Here is a 19,838-nt window from a genome sequence, read left to right as displayed (position 1 = left end):
TGCTCCAAAACTAGGAACTAATCTAATTACTTTTGTTTTACTGTTCTTGTGACCTTTTGAGTAGGGCAAACACTATACAGACTTCATAGCATTCCGGAGATTCTGTTCTTATTAGCAACAACGAGGCATTGTTCTCATGTCTTTATTATAAACACATAAAGCAAGCCAGTATAGTCTTTAAACAAAGCACAACTTTTAAAATACATGAAATTTAGAAACATTGTATTCCACTGCTGCATTAAACAGCCTGATTTTCGAATGGGGCATAAAGATCTTAGTGATCACATTGAGACAATAATGCACAGACAGGTTAAAGCCACTTTCTTCCTAAGGAGAAACTGGTTTGTGTGGTAACCACCTCCAAAGAAGACATGTAACAAATGCTAATACCCAACATTCATTATATTTATTTTACTAAACAGTATGGTTCAAAAACACAAACCAGAAACTTTCACTTAAAACCAGGCCCCCCTCAGTGGCTGGCGGACTCTGACCTGTCCCTGTCTGCAGAGTGGGACTGCACAGCCAGTGAGCACTGTGTAGGCTCTGCCTTTCCTGTGGACCTTGAGAAACTTCTCTGAACATAACACTCACTTCTCTGGATCGAGAAAAAACAAAATTTACAAGATACAGGCACTTTATGTTCCCAGTTTTAAAAATAAACCAAAGAGAAATTATTTAATGAAGGTTACTGAAACAAAGTTCTATTAGTGACTTACACTCAGACAGCATGGAGCAAGTAAAACAATCAAATTTAACTGGATTAATGGTCACATTTGTAATAAACCCAAATTACAACGGGGGAAAAACTGGTATCTGAACAACTGAAAAATATGCCAGTGATGTGCATATAAATTGTGTACCTGGGCAGCTAAGTAACATCTGAAAGCTCTGCAGTGATGTGCGGTGAGAAAGCAAAAGGTGCTTTTATTCCACAGTATCTGATTAGAACAAAACCAAGCGCTGGGGATTTAGCTCAGCGGTTCAGTGGCCTGCCTTAAGCGCAAGGACCAGAGTTCAATCCCCGGCACCAAAAAAAAAAAAACCCAAAAACCAAAACCAAGCAATTTACAAAAAAAAAAGTACCAAATGATACTTCAAAATAAATAGTTCATCATTTTGATGAATATATACACGCTGAGTCCGCGTCCTGGGGATTAACTATCTAAAAGTGGCATATCACTATCCAGCGGGGCAGGAGCCAGTTCACATAAATAGAAGAGGGTGGCTTCGCTGGCTTCTGCTTCCGTCAGTGGCTCCAAGCGCACGAGCTTACTCTGGGTTGGTTCTGGGTCCAGGCTGCTCTCCAGAAGCTCATCTACTTCTATAGGCTTCTCTGCAGAGGACGCAGCTTCTGCCGGTGCCGTGGTGCTGCTGCCCTGCTCCACAGCAGACGTGGGGTTCCCATCGAGGAAGGCAAGCAGGGGGAAGGCGGTGTACTGGATGAGCTGCTTGTCTGCAAAGACAGTACACACTGACACGGCTGGGCAAGGCCCACAGGCTCCCCGGGGCAGGATGTTACTGCAAAGTCCTAAGGCAGAGAAGCCGGGCTCTTTCTTACTCAGCAATTATGAAACGGTTCTTTCAGATCGCCCAAGTTAAAACAGGAAAAAAATGACTGATTACCTCACTCATTCAGTTTTCCCTTTTTCATAGAACCTTGAGACAGTAGGCACGGAGGCAAAGCCAGTATACTCTGTGATCAACTGTTAAGGACCACAAAATCGGCTTTGGTGTGCAACAGTGTCTACACAGGGGTCCTAAAAACAAAACCTACCAAAATTTGTAGTACCTCTATATCTACCTGGTTTGGACTTCAGTTTTCTTCCTTCTTCAGAAACTGGTTGAACATTATTCTTGGTAGCTTCCAGTCCTTTATTCTCAGACTGGAAGAAAAAGAAAGAAAACCAATGTAAAAATACTTGTTTTACATACATTATATGGCCCAGAATAGTACTGGAAAATTAAAATGAACACAATATGTAAATGTTGATATGCTATCTGAAATATGTGGGAAAGGGAAACATCAGAAAAAATGGTCAGAGAGAGATCTGAGTACAGTACAAAGACTACTTAAAGCAATTTGCCATCAGAGGGCCAGGGATTTGGTTCAGTGGTGCCGCCGCCTGCTTTGCAAGCGCAAGGTCCTGAGTTTGATCACTGGTACCAAAAAAAAATAAATAAATAAAAATTTAAAAATAAAAATAAATTTTAAAAAATTGTCATCAAAGGGATTAAGAAAAGAACCCATACTAAGAGGACAGTTAGAAGGGGAGAGCTCACAAAATTTGTCAAGGGTAAAACATGGGAATGAATCAAAGACAAATGGTTTCAAATGCTAGTTGAGAGCTAGCTTTTTTAAACAACTGAAGTCATTTTAAAAGGCTGAGATCAAGCTTGTGTCACATTTCTCTTCAGGCAGACAAGTGGAGCAGCTCAGCATGACATGGTGACATCTTAAACACCAGCCCTGCACTTGGAAGCCTCCAGACTGATACAGCATTTCTTTATCTCCTTTTTGTGGCTCTTTTTATCATTTAAATGGATTCTTTCAATCACTGTCTTCTCTCCTTACATCTGATTGTGGTAGGGAAATTAAATCTTTAAGTTCCTCAGTAATCTTTTCAATGATCTTCAAATTCTAAAGTGCTGAGGTTCACAGTTTTTTATGAATAACTGAAAGTCCCAGATTTCTGCAAGCTGGTTAAAGGATGTATAATAAACCAAACATCTCCAAAAAAGCCCTAAAATTCCCTTGATAGTCATTATAAAATGAAGCAGTACAAGTACCCAGGAAAGAAGCCCCAAGATAAAGAGAAATTACTAAATCTTCCCAAAAACTTTAATTATTTCATCATTTAGCATTAACAATAAATACATAAGCATTCATAATATAAGAACCCATTTATATATTCCTTAGAATAGGCATTTCCTAATAATGCTGTTGTTTTCTAAAATGTAAAAACCAGCATGACAGATGGGTTTCATTTCCCACAAAAACTCTTATCATAGTGGCCACTTAGCCAGCCATACTCAGAAGTACCCTCCTTAGGGAAACGTTTTCATTTACACCCTATCATCCTCATCATGCACAATGCAATGAGATGGAAGACCCAATTACTTGAAAACATTAAATTCGGAACTATAATAAAAGTCATTCTCCATTTGCTACCTAACTTCTAATTCTGAAGTCTATATTCACACTATTGATTTTTTATAAGGAAGACAATCCAAGAACAGGACTCAATGTCTAGCAATGATAAGCATTCACTAAAGTAACATGACATAGGTCCATTCAATTCAGGGTGTATAACTTAGCAACACTCAGATATATTTATTGCAACACAACAGCTGAACTTATCAACAGAATCTTACACTATAAACACAAGCAAATGGTGGTCTACATGCCAAATTCAGCATGCTCCCTGATGATAAAAAACGTTTTATAAGAACACAGCCACAAATTATTTATGTACGTATTTATTTTTTAGGGGGTGGTTATGGTGACTGGACCCTGGGATTCTCAATGAACTGCATTCTCCACCTTTATTTTGAGACAGGTCTCACTGCCCAGACTCAGCTCTAACTTTGACTGTCCTGCTTCAGCCTCCCCAGAGTGCTGGTATTAATGGTGCATGTCACCACACCTGGTACAGTCTTTTCTGAATTGTCTGTAGCTGCTTTTGCATTACAACTAAGGTATGGAGTGGTCAGGACAAAGAGCATGCAGCCTGCAAATCAGAAATATTTACTACCTGTCCTGTCCCTTTAGAGAAAAACATGCCAATCTCTCATATACTGAATGCATAACCATTTCCTGGTGCACAGATTCTTCAGGCTCTAGCTCAGCTGTCACTGTGAATGTAGAAAATCTAGTCAGGCTACCTCCTTGACACATAACAATAAAAAATTTAACCCCATCACCATTTAACCCCATCACCATAATTATTTGTATCTATTTCAAATATGCTCACTCTTACACAAAACAAGACTCAAAATAAAATTCTGACTTCATATTCTGAAATTAAGACTTGATTTCTTTGAGGTCCATTAAAAATCAGGGCCATTCAAACTCCTAGAAGGGAGTAAGTACACAGCTAGATAGGATGGCAAGCTGTACAAAAACCACAGGACAGCTTTAGCATCTGCTCTGACAACTTCCCACTGTCCTTACCACTCCTTAAAAACCAGTTAAGATCCCTTGTCAACACCCATTAAGCCTCTCTAATATTTAATAAGTGATGAGAGCCTTCTAATTTAAAAGCCCAAAATCTGTACTTCACTTTTTCAATTTGCCAATTAGCACACATTAAAAACATGAATTTGTAGTAATACAATGATGGAACTTAAAGAATATAGGTACCAATACATAATGAAAACTACAAAGTTTAGAGGACAATGTGTGAAATGCAGCATATAAAACATGAAGAAATCATACTTTAATCACTGATTTCAACGGTATCCCTAAAGAGGGCAAGATTTGGTGACTGGATTTCACTTCGAGTTCACCTCATGTGTGCAGCAGAACCAGGCAATGATCCACCCCATAACCAAGGTTAATTTCTCACTTCAAATTCTGTCTTGATCATACATAGCAGGTAAGAACATGAAATGTTTTTTTAACTGGGAGGACACTACTCTCTACTTACTAGGATGTTTTTAGACTTTTACAGCTATGGGTCCTGACAGCAACATGAATTAAAACTTACTTTTGTATTATTGATGTAATCTGTGGGATTCATCTGCACAGAACTAGTGAAAAGCTGAAAGACCAAACAAGAAAGATGATAAGTTTAAAAAATATTTTAAAAGAACTGTGTGTTCAAACTTTTATACAACTACATTGAGTGAGGAGCTCTAAAACTTGTGTACAACTTTCCACACAGGCAAACGGGTTCAGAAGAGAAAATTGGGAAAGAAAAGAAAAACAGAAACAAAAGCAGCCAGCCAGACCTCGAGGTAGATGGAATCTCACAGTTCCCTCTCAAAACTGTGGGGCAACCCATTGGAGGTGAACCATGGTTTTCCTGAATTCTTCTGCATTTTACTACTCCATTGAATGTCATGACCTTTCATTTTTTTCTCTCCCTACATGCCTCGGTTTTCTGTGGTCCCGAGGGCTGAGCCCCATGTCCTGACACTAAGCATTCTCCAAGTACCTGTCCACTTGGTGACCTTCACAGAATCTGCCTGTGACTGGCGCCTTCACTCCAAGCCATATGAGCCCTCAGACAGGACGGCACAACAAGCCCACTTGGCTGCTTGTAACCTCACTGACTACGGGAAGTCCTAAGTGTGAGGACCATGCTCAGTGCACTCCAATTGATCTAAAGGAAACTTTGATCTCAATCAAGGCTTCCAATTTGTCACTCCGGGGGATTTCCTCAACATGTAAGTAACTGCATCACAACGAAAATACTATTACTGCTCTCCAGGTCAGCTTACAGTCTGAAAGAAAAAGTAAGGCCAACACCAAAGAGCCAACATATACTCAGATACAATCCAGCAGGGCAACAAAGGACGGTGGGGCTCCAAAGAATCAGGGATTCGAGAAACAGAAGGGAAGAAAGAGCAGTTACTCGTGATGGAATCGGAAACGACTTGACAGCCATTCTGTACTACATCTTGGTCCCTGGAGAATGGTTAGGACTTGGGAGAGGCAATGAAGCATTAGCAACCACAAAGAAGGTATGGTGTGTTCTAGAGATGGAAAGGACAGCCCAATGACATGAACATCCTTCGCTGAACAGTTGTTTTTTAAGTGTGTCAACAGCACGGCCAGCTGCCGAGGCTGCATCCTACCTACTGGCACAGAGACCCCGGGAATGACCTAAGGAGCAGAGGCCACAGGTACACTCTTTCTCCCTCAAAGTTCCATAAAGCTTTCGGCAGTCTTAGAAACACTCCTGGCTCGCTCTCCTTTCTACTTCCTTCCCTTTCCATCTCACCTACTGAGCCCTGAGTGGACACAGAGCTCAGACCCTGGAGGGCAGACCGCACACATGATCACTCTTCTCTGCATCCCCGCTTGTCAGGACCTCAGAGGCCTAACCAGATGCTGCCCTCCTGAAGGGGACACCCAAGAAGGGCAGTACTGCGTCCTCTCTGGCCTTGCACACCGATGCAGGGCCTCTCTCGGGTGCCCAGCAGGCACATGCTACAAAATTAAAAGCGTGATGGCAGGTGAGGGACAGACAGGGCTGCTGGAATCAGACTGCACTTGGGATGGGCCAGCCCGGAGCCCTGCAGAGAGGGCCACACATCGCCAGGACTTATCCTGGCACTTAGGAAAACACAGCGTGATTCAAGGGTAAAATAACAAGGGCCCTGGATGAGAGAAGCCACAATGAGAGCCAAAGCTGGCGTAGCCTGAATATTTTACACACTACACAGGACTTAGGGAGTGCTGAGATCGAGGACATCCAGGCAATCCAGAGAACTGTCCTGAGCAGGTAGATGAAAGTCTGGTACCACCAGGGAAAACTGTAAAGCTGTAAGGGAACTAGTTTAGGAAGTAAAACGTTTGGCCACATCTAACTGATGACCCCAAAGGCATGGACTCAGAAGCCAGGCCAAGTTTACTTTGAACAACATGATGACCTGGAGATACGCACTGCAGAGGAACTCTACGAGCCACAGTCTTCCCAGAGGGGGGCACAGAAGTAGAAAAATCAAGAGGGTAAAATCTCAGATACCTTGGGAATAATCACAAAGAAAAGACAGTGGGACAAAGAAAAGCTCCTCAGAAGAAACAGAATGGTTAGGAAGACAGGAAGTAAAATCAACAACAAAACAATTTTTGTGGTAGAATATTCAACAAGGCTATAACACTAGTACAGATTGTTATTAATTCTTTTAATAGCCCTTCATATTAGGTATTAGCTAAACTATGGAAAAACTGAGAATGGTTAACTTTTCCAAGGTTAATAACCTATCTACTAAGTAACAAGCCAATAACAAACCCAGACCTGATATGAGAACAAACCTTCTTGGCTCTTCTACACTGGTTCAGTAGACTAGTTAAGCAAAACAAAAAAGGGAGGGAAAACAGCCTACTTATTATGAGAAAACCAAGTTAACTTAGGTACTACAGGGTTACAAAGACACAAGATAAGATTTCAGAAAGGACTGAGTAAAAACAAGGTAAAAAATACAGCCACTCAGAGAAGGATTTAGCTCAGTGGTGCCACCACCTGCCTTGTAAGCTAAAGATCCTGAGTCCAATCCCTGGTACAACAACAACAACAAGAATGAAACAAAAATACAGCCACTCACTTCTAAAGTTTTGTAGTGACAGAAAGCAGGAAAGTAAATTAGAGTCAAAATGCTTGTTTTTCAGATAAGAGAAAATCTGTACTTATGGAGGACAGACGAAAAGACTGAAGATTGAGGGGCTGGGGATTTAGCTCAGTGGTTCTACCACTTGCCTCACAAGCGCAAGGTCCTGAGTTCAATCCCTGGCAAAAAAACAAAAAACAAAACAAAACCTGAAGATAGAGAAAAAATAGGCAAGAGGACAAGAATACAAATTGGCTTAAAGAGGAAGTATTTCCTCTAGGAAGAAAGGAAATGAGACTAAGAGCAGAAACACAGCTTCAGGGCTAAGGCCCAGCGAATTATTCTTTATGAGTAGGGGGCTGAAGACAATTTCCCTAGGACAGGAAATGTTCTAAGCCTGAGTGAGGAGATCTTGTTGAAGACTGCAACAATCTATCAGTGGCCAGAATGAGAGGAGTTTCTTTCACTCTTGGCCACCTAGGGCACGGCTGTTGTGAGAGGCCCTGCATTTTGAATGGAGACACAGCTCACAAGCACCAGAAGGGCCAGCAATGATGAGCACGAAGAAGTAGGGCAGCACAGGGAAGCTCAATTCACTCAGACGGTGACACTGGCTGGCACAGAAGTCAAGCTTCAAAGGAAGTGATGTTCATCTTGTGTGGTGCTACCAAGTAGAGAAGGCTGATAACCCATGCAACACTGCAGAGGCTGATGGGAAACAGAGGTGGACGCTGCTAAGCTACTGAACTGGAGAGAAAACTGATGAGAGAACACTAATTCCTCCCATCTTGCTGAGAGCTCAAAGGGTCTTCTGAAATGAGACAGAAGCTGTACTAAAGGTCAGAAAAGCAGGGGGAAAAAAAATGAACAAAAAGCTTACCAGAACAGACAAAAAAATGTTCACAAAAGAAAATGTAAAATGAAGAGAACAAGCTTCTCCTGAATGGGGATGAGACCATGTGGAAGGCTGTGGGAGGCAGAGGAGCTGGATAAAGGGAGAGGGGACTGGGAGACAATGGCGGTCAGCACCAGCAATGGCAGATTAAAGGTTCACACCCACATCATACAGAGGCCAGGTGCACAGAGGCAGGAGGGTTCACACCCACGCTACACTGGGGCCAGGTGCACAGACCCAGGATAAGGATTCACACCCAAAGACAGGATGACTGGCGCAGGGAGACCTTGGGACACAAGGCATTATGATTTAAAAACCGTATCAAATATAATGTTCTAATTCCTAAGTATTAAGAAGGATCACCATGCTATGCTGAGTCCTAGCATCCACAGAGACCTACTTCCACAGAATGGAGATTCAAGACAATTTATTTCAGAGTCCCGCATAACACAGCAACCAGTCCAAACAACTGCTACTTCAACAGTGCTGAAGAGGACTAAGATATGTATTATGGGATTAACTGAGTTTCCCTCATGGACAAACAGCAATCACACCCCCCAAATATCCCAATCACAACTGTTCATCCTTTGTAACAAAACATTCAATTAAAAAAGAAAATACAAACAGAAAAAAATAAAGACCAGATGCACTGATTTCTGAATAATTCACCTAAATATACACGAAAAGCACAGTGAAAATTATCCAAGTACCTACATCAACCAGAAGGTCTGGGTCGATGCTGAACTGTCTTCCCGACAGCATGGCTTGGAAGTCCTCTAGGCTGCAGTCAATGCTGTCGAGATAGTCCAACAGCTCGACCCTGAGGAAAAGGAACGAGTTCAAAAGAACGACATTAGGTCTCCTCAACTTGACATCCAAATCACCACTGACCTCACTCACAAAACACTCTAAGCAATGCCAGGATCCGTTCTTAACCCTAAGAGATACTATTCATGACTCAGGACTCAGGGAACTTGCAGCCTTTACACAAAGCTTCAATATTTACAGAAAGTAAGGCTCCACAACATTACATGGTCTAGTTTACCATTTTCTTATTACTGGTAATTACACTGATTCAGTCATGGTATAAACAAATACCACCACAAACACAGATACTCACGCAAATGTTTCACTACAGCAATATGAGGAACTTCCCTGGAAAATTTCAAAACTCCTCTCGGATCAACTAAATCTGTCATTACACAGCTCGGGCCTGCCCCACAGAGAGGCAGCGGGTGGGTCCATCCTCAGAAAGCAAGCTCGTTCCCGCGGTTACACAGACCGAAGCAACTCACTTTCCCAGAAGGTTGATGTTGTCGTTCAGGATGGAGTCCATCATGGTCACGGGGTCATCCGTGGTCAAGCTAGAGGACCCATTTAGCTGGACAGCACTGGACGTGAGAGGGCTGCTGCCACTGCTGCCTGAACTTGGGGATTCCCTGGCCGACTCCGTCTGCTCGCCGCTCTGAATGACAGGTGCGTACTCATCCTCATTGTCATCCTCAACGATGACAATGTCAGGGTACTGGCTGCAGCTGGATTAGCGGTAAGAAAAGAACCAATCACATCTGCAGACTCAGTCAATAAATCACATCATTCCAATGACGCCGGGTAAATGCTCCCCAAACCGAAAAGGGTGCAGTTTCTTGGGTGGGTAGCTTCATCACACAAACTGACAGCTCACTGGACACAAGACCACAGAGAATCAACTTTTAAAACTCCAAAATAAAAACCAATTCTTACTACTATTTATTTGCTGAGGTGTGAGGGATTTTATTGGGCCAAAGGTCATCAAAGGAAAATATGTTTCTTAACATTTAAATGTTTTCATGAATTTTATTTTACAAACTCCTTACTTGGCAGGATCAGATACAACATCCTCATTTGTTTCGGGAATAACTGGGATATTTTCTTCATCTGCATTGTCATCGGTAACATCATAAATGATGATATCATCTGAAATCCGCTCCCTTTGCTTTAAACCTTCGCTCCTACTGTGTGGAACCTAAAATATGAGGGAGAAAATTATACTGAAAAGACTGAAATCATACTGACTACCAAACTGGGCATCATTTAAAAAACAAGACACACATACCCCTATTTCTCAAATTCTGGAAATACAACAATAAGGAAAGTAGCTGTGTCTTCTGCCCTTCTGGGAGCAATACTAGTAGTTCTCAGAGGTCTGAGCTACTTCACCTGTGCTACTTAATTGCTACTTTTACTATCGAAGTAGCACATGATAAGCCCGAGAATATGTGCATGGCAAGTTCTTCAAATTCTAATATCGTATTTATACCTAAAAAAAATAAGTCTGGGGATTTCTGAGATTCGAAGCATAATCACATGGTCATTATGTTAATAGGGATTACTTCATCTCAAGCAGTTTTGTCTGACAACTTACGATAAATGGCTTTACTAAAAGAAAGACAGCATGTCAGCTACGTCACACTTTAATGTTAGCCTGGCTTTTTTAGGTGCAGGTACATTTTAAACTACAGATACATTCAGGACATAGTTCTATTAATTAAAAAAAAAGTTCAATGCTCAAAAGCAGGCTAAGATCAGTATCAGAAAACAAAAATCTACAAATGTCAACACTAGATAATAGAGATACAAGAGTACTTTATATGAATCCAGTTAAAAATCCTTGAATCCTAAAGTACACTTATTTAGAAACAACAGTAAAACAGTTAGGGGCCCAGGATTTAGCTCAGTGGTGCCGCACCTGCTTCACAAGTGCAAGAGCCTGAGTTCCATCCCCGGTACCAAGAAAAAACAAACAAACAAAAAAGCACACAACAAACAGCTGGGAGAGGAATCAGATCTGAAGTTAATTCTGCTTGGGGGATGGTCTTGATAGTTCAATAATAAATCTGTAGTACTTCTAAGATTTGAAAGTAACAAAGGTAAGCCTCAACAGTAGAATGCACACCATGGGGATTTAACCCTAGCATCTCAAAAAAAAAACAACAACAAAAAAAAAAACAAACTGGTGAAATGGTTATGAGAGGTCTGGACTCTGGAACAATCTGACAGTAGACTAACCTACAACTGGATATAAATTTGACAAATTATCCACAGAGCCTGTCACAAAAAATTAAGGTAACTAAAACTAAGCCGGGCGTGGTGGTGCACACCTGTAATACCAGCACTCGGGAGGGCTGAGGCAGGAGGATCGCTGTGAGTTCGAGACCAGCCTGGGCTACATAGTGAGTTCCAGGTCAGTCTCAATTACATAGTGAGACTATTATTATAATTACATTGCCATAATGTTCAATTTATATAGCACTTGAACTACACTTGATTTATAAATCTCAAAAGTAACAGCAACTAAAAAAAGATATAATGGTCACATGTACACAATGATAGCATTTTTTTGAAGTTTAGACATATGCAAAATAATACAAAATACTGCCCCTAGATGCACACATATAAAACAGCCATGGGAAGGAGAAATACTAAATAGAGAAAGAGGGAAAGACACAGCTTGGAAACAAGCAACTGGGAAAACTATATTTGTAATGATTTATTTCTTAAAATAATCTAAAGCAAATAATGGAAACTGATGACTTTACAAAAGTAGGGACTGAGCCCTGCAGTATTACTCACTGAACTCTGGCTGCATGAAATAATGCCAGGGTACTATCTGGTAAGATAAGTACAAAAAAATATTAAAGAGTTACCTTGTGGTGATTATCAGCTGGTTCTTTGACTATGTGTTGAAACAGATTCTTCTTTTGGGCTCCATTAGTGTTTAGAAGTAGAGGCCTGGAAATCAGAAGAATATTTATGTAATTCCATGGAGCAAAAATACAAGGAATTTAAATTTTTTCTAATAATGTATACACTCCCAAGTACATTTTCACATCAAATAAGACTTCAGTGGGGAGGGACGCAGCTCAGTGGTAAAACACTTGCTTCTCATATACAAGGTCCTGAGCAGATGCCCACCTCCACAAAAACCAACCAACAACAAAAACCAGGAGCTAGGCCAACAAAACAAAAAGGCAAATATAAAATCTGGCCTTTTCCAACAAATGGCCTCTTTTTGGAATTTCTCTTCCATGAGCCACCTAACACTACTTTAAGTGGCTAATGTAAATGAAGAGTAGGTTCTTCATTAACTATATGATTTTTTTTTTTTTTTTTGGGTACCGGGGATCAAACTCAGGTCCTTGTGCTTGCAAGGCAGGCGGCAGAACCACTGAGCTAAATCTCCAGCCCCTTTCATAAACTATATGCCTGTCTGTAAAGTGACCATTCAAGCTATTCTTACCTCTCAAAACTGAGAAGGACGACAGAAGGAAGTACCAGTTAAGCATCTCTAGTCCAAGAATATAAAATCCAAGTGCTTCAACATCAGAAACTTTTGAGCACTAATATAACACCGTAAGTGAGAAATCCCACGGCTGACCTCGTGTGATGGGCCAGTCAGGCTCGGGCACATGACAGTATGTCAGATGCCCCAGGCCTTTTAGGTGTTTGATATGTATCGTTTCATGCACAAAATATTAAAAATACTGTATGCCATTATCTTCTCGCTGTGTGAATAAGGTCTCTATAAAACATAATTTCTCATTCAATTTAGAGTCCATCCCAAAGACACCTCCTCTTAGATGCAAATATCCGCAAATCCAAAAGTATCTGAAATCTGAAAACACTTCTGATCCCAAAAATGTTAGCTAAGGAATACTTAACCTGCAAGATCACTCTTGTGATGCAAATATAACAAGCAGCGACTATTCTGTTGGTATATCAGGAATATACACAGAATTGCAGGCTATTTGTGGCTAAATACTAAAATGTCTATGTGTAAGTCAAAATGTTTTATCATAAAAACTTACCTTTTACGTTTTAAACTCACAAGTTGATTATTCTGAACCAATGTAACAATAAACTGGACAATCTGAAAGGAAGAAAACAAATAAAAATTCTCCCACCATTACATTTTCAAGTCCTATAAAGTAAGTCTGGTGACATGTCTTTTATTCTAAGTCACAGAATTTCTCACATGCTAATATTTGAAATCCAAACACATCTTATAATGAGGCACAAAGAGATGTATCAGCTTCCAGCTGTTTTGTTGATAGTACCAAACTTGACTAGATCCCAAGTCCCAACTTTTTACTTAAAATATTTTCAAGATTACATTAAAATGCAAAATTGAAAGCTAGTGCTTGATAGGCAACATTTTTCTTACACTAAGTAATACAATTACAGGCAAAAGGAATGGCAAATTCTCTGAAAGTAGGTCATTAAACTTTAAGTTAAAAAATGTTTACTGGCTGATGCTGGGAAGATTCCTGCTGAGACACATCTATCAAAAGCTTCTTGCTCACAATCAAGAGACAATGATTTCATCTTGACCACCTGATTAAATTTGGAGGGAAAACATCTGGACATGTGAATAAGCCTTTATAATATTCTACAGCAGTGTTTCTTAAACTGTGGTCCACAGTCTGGAACACAGGCCTAGGGACTTGTTATACATGTAAATTCTCAGACATTATGGAATAGTCATTTGCATTAAGAGCAGTTGAACCTGATGTCCTGAGGATGGGGCCTAGCTGCGTTTTATTCATGTATGAGACCACTGGGTAGGGTGTAGCTATGGTGATAACTACACATCCTCCCTACCTAATGTGCTAAAAACATTAGGACCATAAGGTAAACTATGAAAAGCAGGCAGGCAATGAATAAAGTGAGCAGATTACTGAGACAGTGCAAAAGATTGACTTGTAATTACCATATAATCACGGTTAAAAGAGTATTACCAATTAAGAATATCTATTGTTTAGCACAAAGAGGCTTACTAAACTGTCTGCTCTACAGTCAGTAACCAATATTCAATGGACAGAAATCCAGACATTTTAACTTAAGAGTTAAGACAGCATCAGAGTCTGAAAAAGCCACTAAATTGTTTATTTCAAAGAAAATGCCAACAGCTAATGATCAGACATTAAAGCTTAAAGTATCTATGGAAGAGTTCAACTTCAATCTTAATTTGGGGGGGGTACTGGGGATCGAACTCGGGTCCTTGCGCTTGTGAGGCAGGCCACCAAACCGCTGAGCTAAATCCCTGGCCCTTCAATCTTAAATTTTAAGTATTGTAGGACAATTCTAAAGACATTAGTGCTTAGATTTATGAGAAAATGAATCACTGGTTAAATTTATTTTCCATCTCAGCTCTCTGGACACACATCGTGCACGATTTTTTCTCTGAGGAAAGACTTAATGTAGCACACAGCTTCTGTATCTGAAGAGTTCTATAACTGGTTCTTAACACAGATCACTCAAGGAATCCAAGGCCAAACTTTACATTTTGGCAGCCAGGAACTCATTCTGTAGCCAGAGTTGTCAACAAGCATTATGTGATTCTACTCACCAAAACAGACAGATCAAACTCAGATCTGACAAGATATAAATGTTCGTGAGAACTTGAAATGCAACACAACTATTTTACTAACTACCTCTGCTTTTAGAACAAAATGTCTACATATTGTGTAATACTATGAATGTAAAACATTGTACAAAGCACTAACAGATTTCCTCTAAGTAGTACAGATTAAAAGACATGTAACATTTTAAATCTTATATTCTTAATAGGGTTAGCCATTAAAGTCACCTGTAGAAGTTTTTAAAATATATGTACTTGGGCTGGGGATTTAGCTCAGTGGGTCTGCTGACTGCCTTGTAAGCGCAAGCTCCCGAGTTCGATCCCAGGTATCGAAATAATAATAATAATAATAATAATAATAATAATAATAATAATAATAATAATAATAATAAAAATAATAATAATAATAAAAATATACGGACTTCATGCATACTGCAACCATGAACTAATAAGAGGAAATTTTTAAAAATCCATGTATTCAAGTAAACAGAACTGAATTCTACTACATACTGATTTTAAGAAACTCTGTACTGTGCTGGGGATTTAGCTCAGTGGTGCCACTGCCACCTGCCTCTAAAGCACAAGGTCCCAGGTTCGATCCCTGAAACCACCACCCTCCACCCCCACTCCAAAAGAAACAGTCTGTACTATTTTGATGCAAACCCAAACTAAAACTGCTGCTGCTCATCCCTGCTCTCTGCCTGCACCGAAGTCCCAGGTCACCCAAGTCAGAGCTCTATTTTTAGTCCAGGAGCCTCCCAGCAGGACCAAGCTGAAGATCCCCCACCTTCCCTCCAGAGAAATCTGCTGCTTACAGTTCTGTTTACTCATAAGCAAAACATAGTTGCCCAAAGCAAGATGGTAGCAAAGACGGACTCATGGACACTTGCAGGCAGGGATTCCAATCCCCCACTCATGGTCAGCCCAGATGTTCAAACACAGGACTCATTTCTCAATACTAACTGCTTTTGTGCATGGGCTAACAATGCTACACTCATAAAGCATTTCTTGACTCACAATTTGGTCAAGGGACTTGAAAATTAACTACGCCTACTGCTGAAAACACAGCTAAAAAAAACAAAACACAGAAAGCTTGTTCTCCAATTTTTAAAAATTAGTTAAGAAATTGGTAGTGTATTAAGCTCCTAAGACTCAAGTATCTCAAAAGGTCCTTTTCTACTCCAAGAGCTGAGATATTACCTAGTGGTATGGAATGACCATCTCTAGCAAACTGTTTTTGTTACTGCTAAAAAGGCTACATAACAGTTGGCCTAAACTGTTTAATTTTATAATTTTAGTTCTGTATATACAATATAGAAAAAGCTAAGATCAATTACTGACTACCCAGGCAGTTTTTAGTCACAAACGGTACTCATTCAACACTGCAGGTGTATCAGGGGAAAAGAGCTTCTCACCTTTCGAATAACTTGCTGCTGTTGTGCGTGCTTCGCTCTCAATTCTGAAACCTCCTTCCAAAGGGACTCGTTCTCACTACAATTTATTACAAAATAAAACAAACAAAAGCTCTAGTGAGAAAACTAAGCCTCAATATCTTTAAGAATACCAGAAAACTATACTTGTTTTTACCAAACTACTTTTATAAGACTGGGAAACAGGTTTAATTACATAGCAATGGCAACTATCTCGGCACAATTCAGAATCCCTTCGTAACTGTAGGATCTGCTACCCAGGTCAATACATGTGCAAAACTTAGGACACACACCTACACCCACACAACAGTAGGCGATTTACTCATTTTGACAATCTGGTTCATGAGCTTATGTTTAAAAATAAGCTAACCTTTACAGTATGGCTACCAAGACAATTCTGAACTTGAGAATCACTTTAGGAAAGAGATGTTTACTCTCATGCTTGGTATATTCCAGGTCTTCAATGTTTTACGTTTGCTACTTAAACTTTTCTATAAACTGCCAAGAGAGGAATCACCGTCTTTATTTTACGGGTGTGGACCCTGGATGCAGAGAACTGAGAAAAGCAGCCCAGTACATACAGATAATTCCTTAACTACTGAAGCCAAACTGGAGTACGACCGTCTTTTGTAAGGGCTGGCTCAAACACAAGCGTACACGAACCACTAAAATATGCTTTTTTTGTTAAAGCATATCCGATGATATAGCAAACCAGTAACTTGCCCAATACTAACAGTTTCTTTTTTTTCACTTATCATTTTTGTAACTGAAACTTCAATTAAATATTAATTATTAGTAGAGCTGATAATGCTGAGGTGCAAAAGATAATCCAACTATTAAAAGTTTTAATTTTCAGTATTTTGAAAACCTTCACAAACGCCATCAATCCCTAACCTGGACTTTACAAAAATGACAGTGGATTTACATACACAGGTGGAGATTTTTGTTTTTGTTTTTTTGGGGGTTTTTTTGAGACAGGGTCTCACTATGTAGTTGGGACTGACCTGGAACTCACTATGTAGACCAGGCTGGTCTCGAACTCATAGCGATCCTCCTGCCTCAGCCTCCCAAGTGCTGGGATTACAGGCATGCGCCACCACGCCCGGTGGTAGAGATTTTAATAATACTTTACTAACTGCTATATTTTTGGACCCATATTAAAGATGAGTTTTATCTGCTTACAAGCACAGGAGATAAAATCTGAAAGGATAATTTGAGAGTCCATTTCCTGAAGGGCTAAACTGAGATGCAAAGTATTGGATCAAGGGGCAGCTTGCAAACACAAAAGAAATAAATAGCATTTATATAAAGTATGAAAAAATTATGAAACATAATGCTTACTGAAAAAAGGGATTCAAATTCCAAGGTTTTTTTTGTTTTGTTTTGTTTTTTAAGACAGGGTCTCACTATGTAATTGAGACTGACCTTGAACTCACTATGTAGCCCAGGCTGGTCTCAAACTTATAGCGATCCTCCTGCCTCAGCCTCCGGAGTGATGGGATCACAGGCGTGTGCCACCATGCCTGGCCCAAGGTTATTATTCATGATGATATTTCAGTTAGGAATAACCAATGTCCCACATTTAAAATGGGAGAAAGAATACATAAGAAATCCTTCCTCAAGTCCTTGGCAACCACTGAGGGAAAATACCAACTACTTAATAAGAAAAAAATACAAGTTATTAGCAGGTTAGTAAAATGCTACCAAGTAAAGCAGTAAAATAAAATTAAGCAACTTTCTAAAGATCAAAGAACACTTTCTAGGCCTGTGTGAAGTTAAGTATGAAGTAGGGCAAGCCTCTTGCGATCTTTCTCTATTTTCTGCGTCCTCCTTTCCCCTAAGAGAGAGGCCACACAAAGGATTTAAGAAACAGTCATAAAAGCAATGATGGGCAACATATAGTATTTTTAATGTATGCCCTTATTTGTGTGAAAGCTTACCTAAGCAGAAATGTATTTCTTACCCTAACTTAAAAATGTACTACTGTCTCCTCAGTAAACTTACATATCAAGTTATTCTGATAACTTACTTTTACATATTCTTTTGATGACACCAATTAAAATATTTAATTAGGGTACAGTCTATGGCCACTGATCAAAAAGCACCACTACTTGCAGAAAAATGGCCCTTGATTTGGCTTCAACAGAGTGACTACTTGAAATATCACACAGCCTTAACCCCAACATGCATTTTGTATTTGGAAATACTTTACCTTTTTAATTCTGAAAGCCTGGACTCAATAGTTTCTTGTTTTATTTGAACCTTCTGAGCACTAGTCATAATTTTTGTTAAATCTTCCTGACTAATTTTATTTTCTTCAGGTTTTGAAGCTGAAACCTTCCAAGAAACAAACGTAGAAAAGTCAAACATACACTGCACATCGACAATTACAATTTAAATCTTCCCTGCTAGAAAAGGTTTTTGCAGCCTATTCAGGAAGTGAATTCTGGTTCCAAAAAGGCCAGGACAGAATTCTTTAAAATTTTTTTGTTTGTTTTGGTACTGGGGATCCAACTTGGGACCTTGCGCTTGCAAGGCAGGTGGAGAAACCACTGAGCTAAATACTCAGCCCTTTTTACAATTCCCCCCCCCAAGACAGAATTCTAGGAAGAGAGTAAACACAGCTCACAGGGAGAGGAAGCAAGGAGTAACCATTCTAAAACTAAAGTTCCCAAAAGCAGAACATCTTAGGGTCCTTTTTGTTTCCCATTCTGCTAAACCGTCCAAAATTCCTCCAAGGTTCTTCCACATTTAATTAAACGTAACAGCACATGGAAGCTATCCCCAGCACAAGGTACCATTCACTAGCAAATGTGACCTGGTATGCAAGACCGCTGTGCGAAAAGGACGCATTCTGGGCACACAGGATGTAATGGTGATCTCCAAGGACCATCTTCCTTGGAGCTGAGATCCCAGAGAGCTGATGTAGGAGGCACAACAGGGAACCCCATGGTCAGAACACTGTAAGAGCAAAGAGCAGCCTGGCATAGCTGAGCACAGGCAGGCGCAGGATGTAGCTAACACATTCATCAGCTGGTGGCCCTATCAGATCCCGTGCCCAGAAGCTCACCTTCCTTTTGATGTTCTCCAGCAGGTCATCCTGGCCTTGTCTGAAGTAAGGGTGCTGAAACTCAACAGGACCATCTCTTTCCTGCTTTACAACTCCAGAGTCCATGTGCACCACTTTACGGAAACCATCTGGAAGAGATTCAACATTCACACGACCAAAATGAGACTGAGGTGAAAATGAATGATGCTCGTACTGCCAATGTTTCCCTCTCTCATCCTACAAGGGCTTGCTAGAGGCACCACAAGCAAGCTGCCCATACTCACACATATTCAGCTGCCTCACAAAGCTCGCCATGTTATTGTGCTTGAAGTATTTGGGAAGAATTTCTTTCGCAAATCTTTGTTCATCCAAGACCAAAAAACTCTGACCATTCTGAAGAGAAACCAGAAAAGGTCAGTTAGTTGAGGTCCTCTGATGTACAGCCAGCACGAGTTCAAAGCCTGCAGTCCTACAACAGAGCTTCACCCACCACCTCTACTCTGATGGAGGCAACAAAACCAAACTGCAATCCAGGGCCAAAGGGCAATGAAGCTTTCTGATGTCAACCTCAAATGGAAAGAAGCATTATATTCTGTGGTAAAATAGAAGTCCATTAAATAAGAAAAAGAGTTACACTTAGGAAGCTGAGGCAGGAGGGTTGCTGCCAGTTCCAGACCTTCCTGGGCTACACAGCAGAGCACTATCTTGGAAACCATACACAAAACAAAAAACACATTGGAAACTTAGTATAAAAATACAGTGACTGAAAAAAAAAAAAAAAAAAAA

At 40.2% G+C, this 19,838-nt stretch overlaps 1 protein-coding gene across 6 annotated transcripts in view; it reads right to left on the bottom strand.

The window, feature by feature from the left end:
• Positions 1-1,046: 1,046 nt before the first annotated feature.
• The window catches only part of Hsf2 (heat shock transcription factor 2), a 26,956-nt gene continuing 8,164 nt past the window's right edge, over positions 1,047-19,838 (bottom strand). For 3 of the 6 annotated variants that reach the window (XM_010638246.3, XM_019209634.2, XM_033763211.1), the window contains 12 exons: positions 19,337-19,445; positions 19,074-19,201; positions 18,216-18,340; positions 15,989-16,064; positions 13,021-13,082; positions 11,860-11,944; positions 10,030-10,178; positions 9,469-9,708; positions 8,888-8,993; positions 4,710-4,763; positions 1,793-1,886; positions 1,047-1,456 (listed from right to left, as the gene is read on the bottom strand). In XM_010638246.3, the coding sequence (XP_010636548.1) occupies positions 1,158-1,456; positions 1,793-1,886; positions 4,710-4,763; positions 8,888-8,993; positions 9,469-9,708; positions 10,030-10,178; positions 11,860-11,944; positions 13,021-13,082; positions 15,989-16,064; positions 18,216-18,340; positions 19,074-19,201; positions 19,337-19,445 (1,527 nt within the window). In that variant the 3' untranslated portion in view covers positions 1,047-1,157. The remainder of the gene's footprint in view (positions 1,457-1,792; positions 1,887-4,709; positions 4,764-8,887; positions 8,994-9,468; positions 9,709-10,029; positions 10,179-11,859; positions 11,945-13,020; positions 13,083-15,988; positions 16,065-18,215; positions 18,341-19,073; positions 19,202-19,336; positions 19,446-19,838) is intronic. The other 3 variants (XM_010638247.2, XM_033763210.1, XM_010638249.2) reach the window with 3 other exon arrangements.

The sequence above is a fragment of the Fukomys damarensis genome, unplaced genomic scaffold, assembly GCF_012274545.1.
Source record: "Fukomys damarensis isolate Sample0158 unplaced genomic scaffold, DMR_v1.0_HiC HiC_scaffold_14, whole genome shotgun sequence".
Lineage (NCBI taxonomy): Eukaryota > Metazoa > Chordata > Mammalia > Rodentia > Bathyergidae > Fukomys > Fukomys damarensis.
The sequence above is the reverse complement of the archived record's forward strand: the minus strand, read 5'-3'. Positions and strand labels throughout refer to the sequence as shown.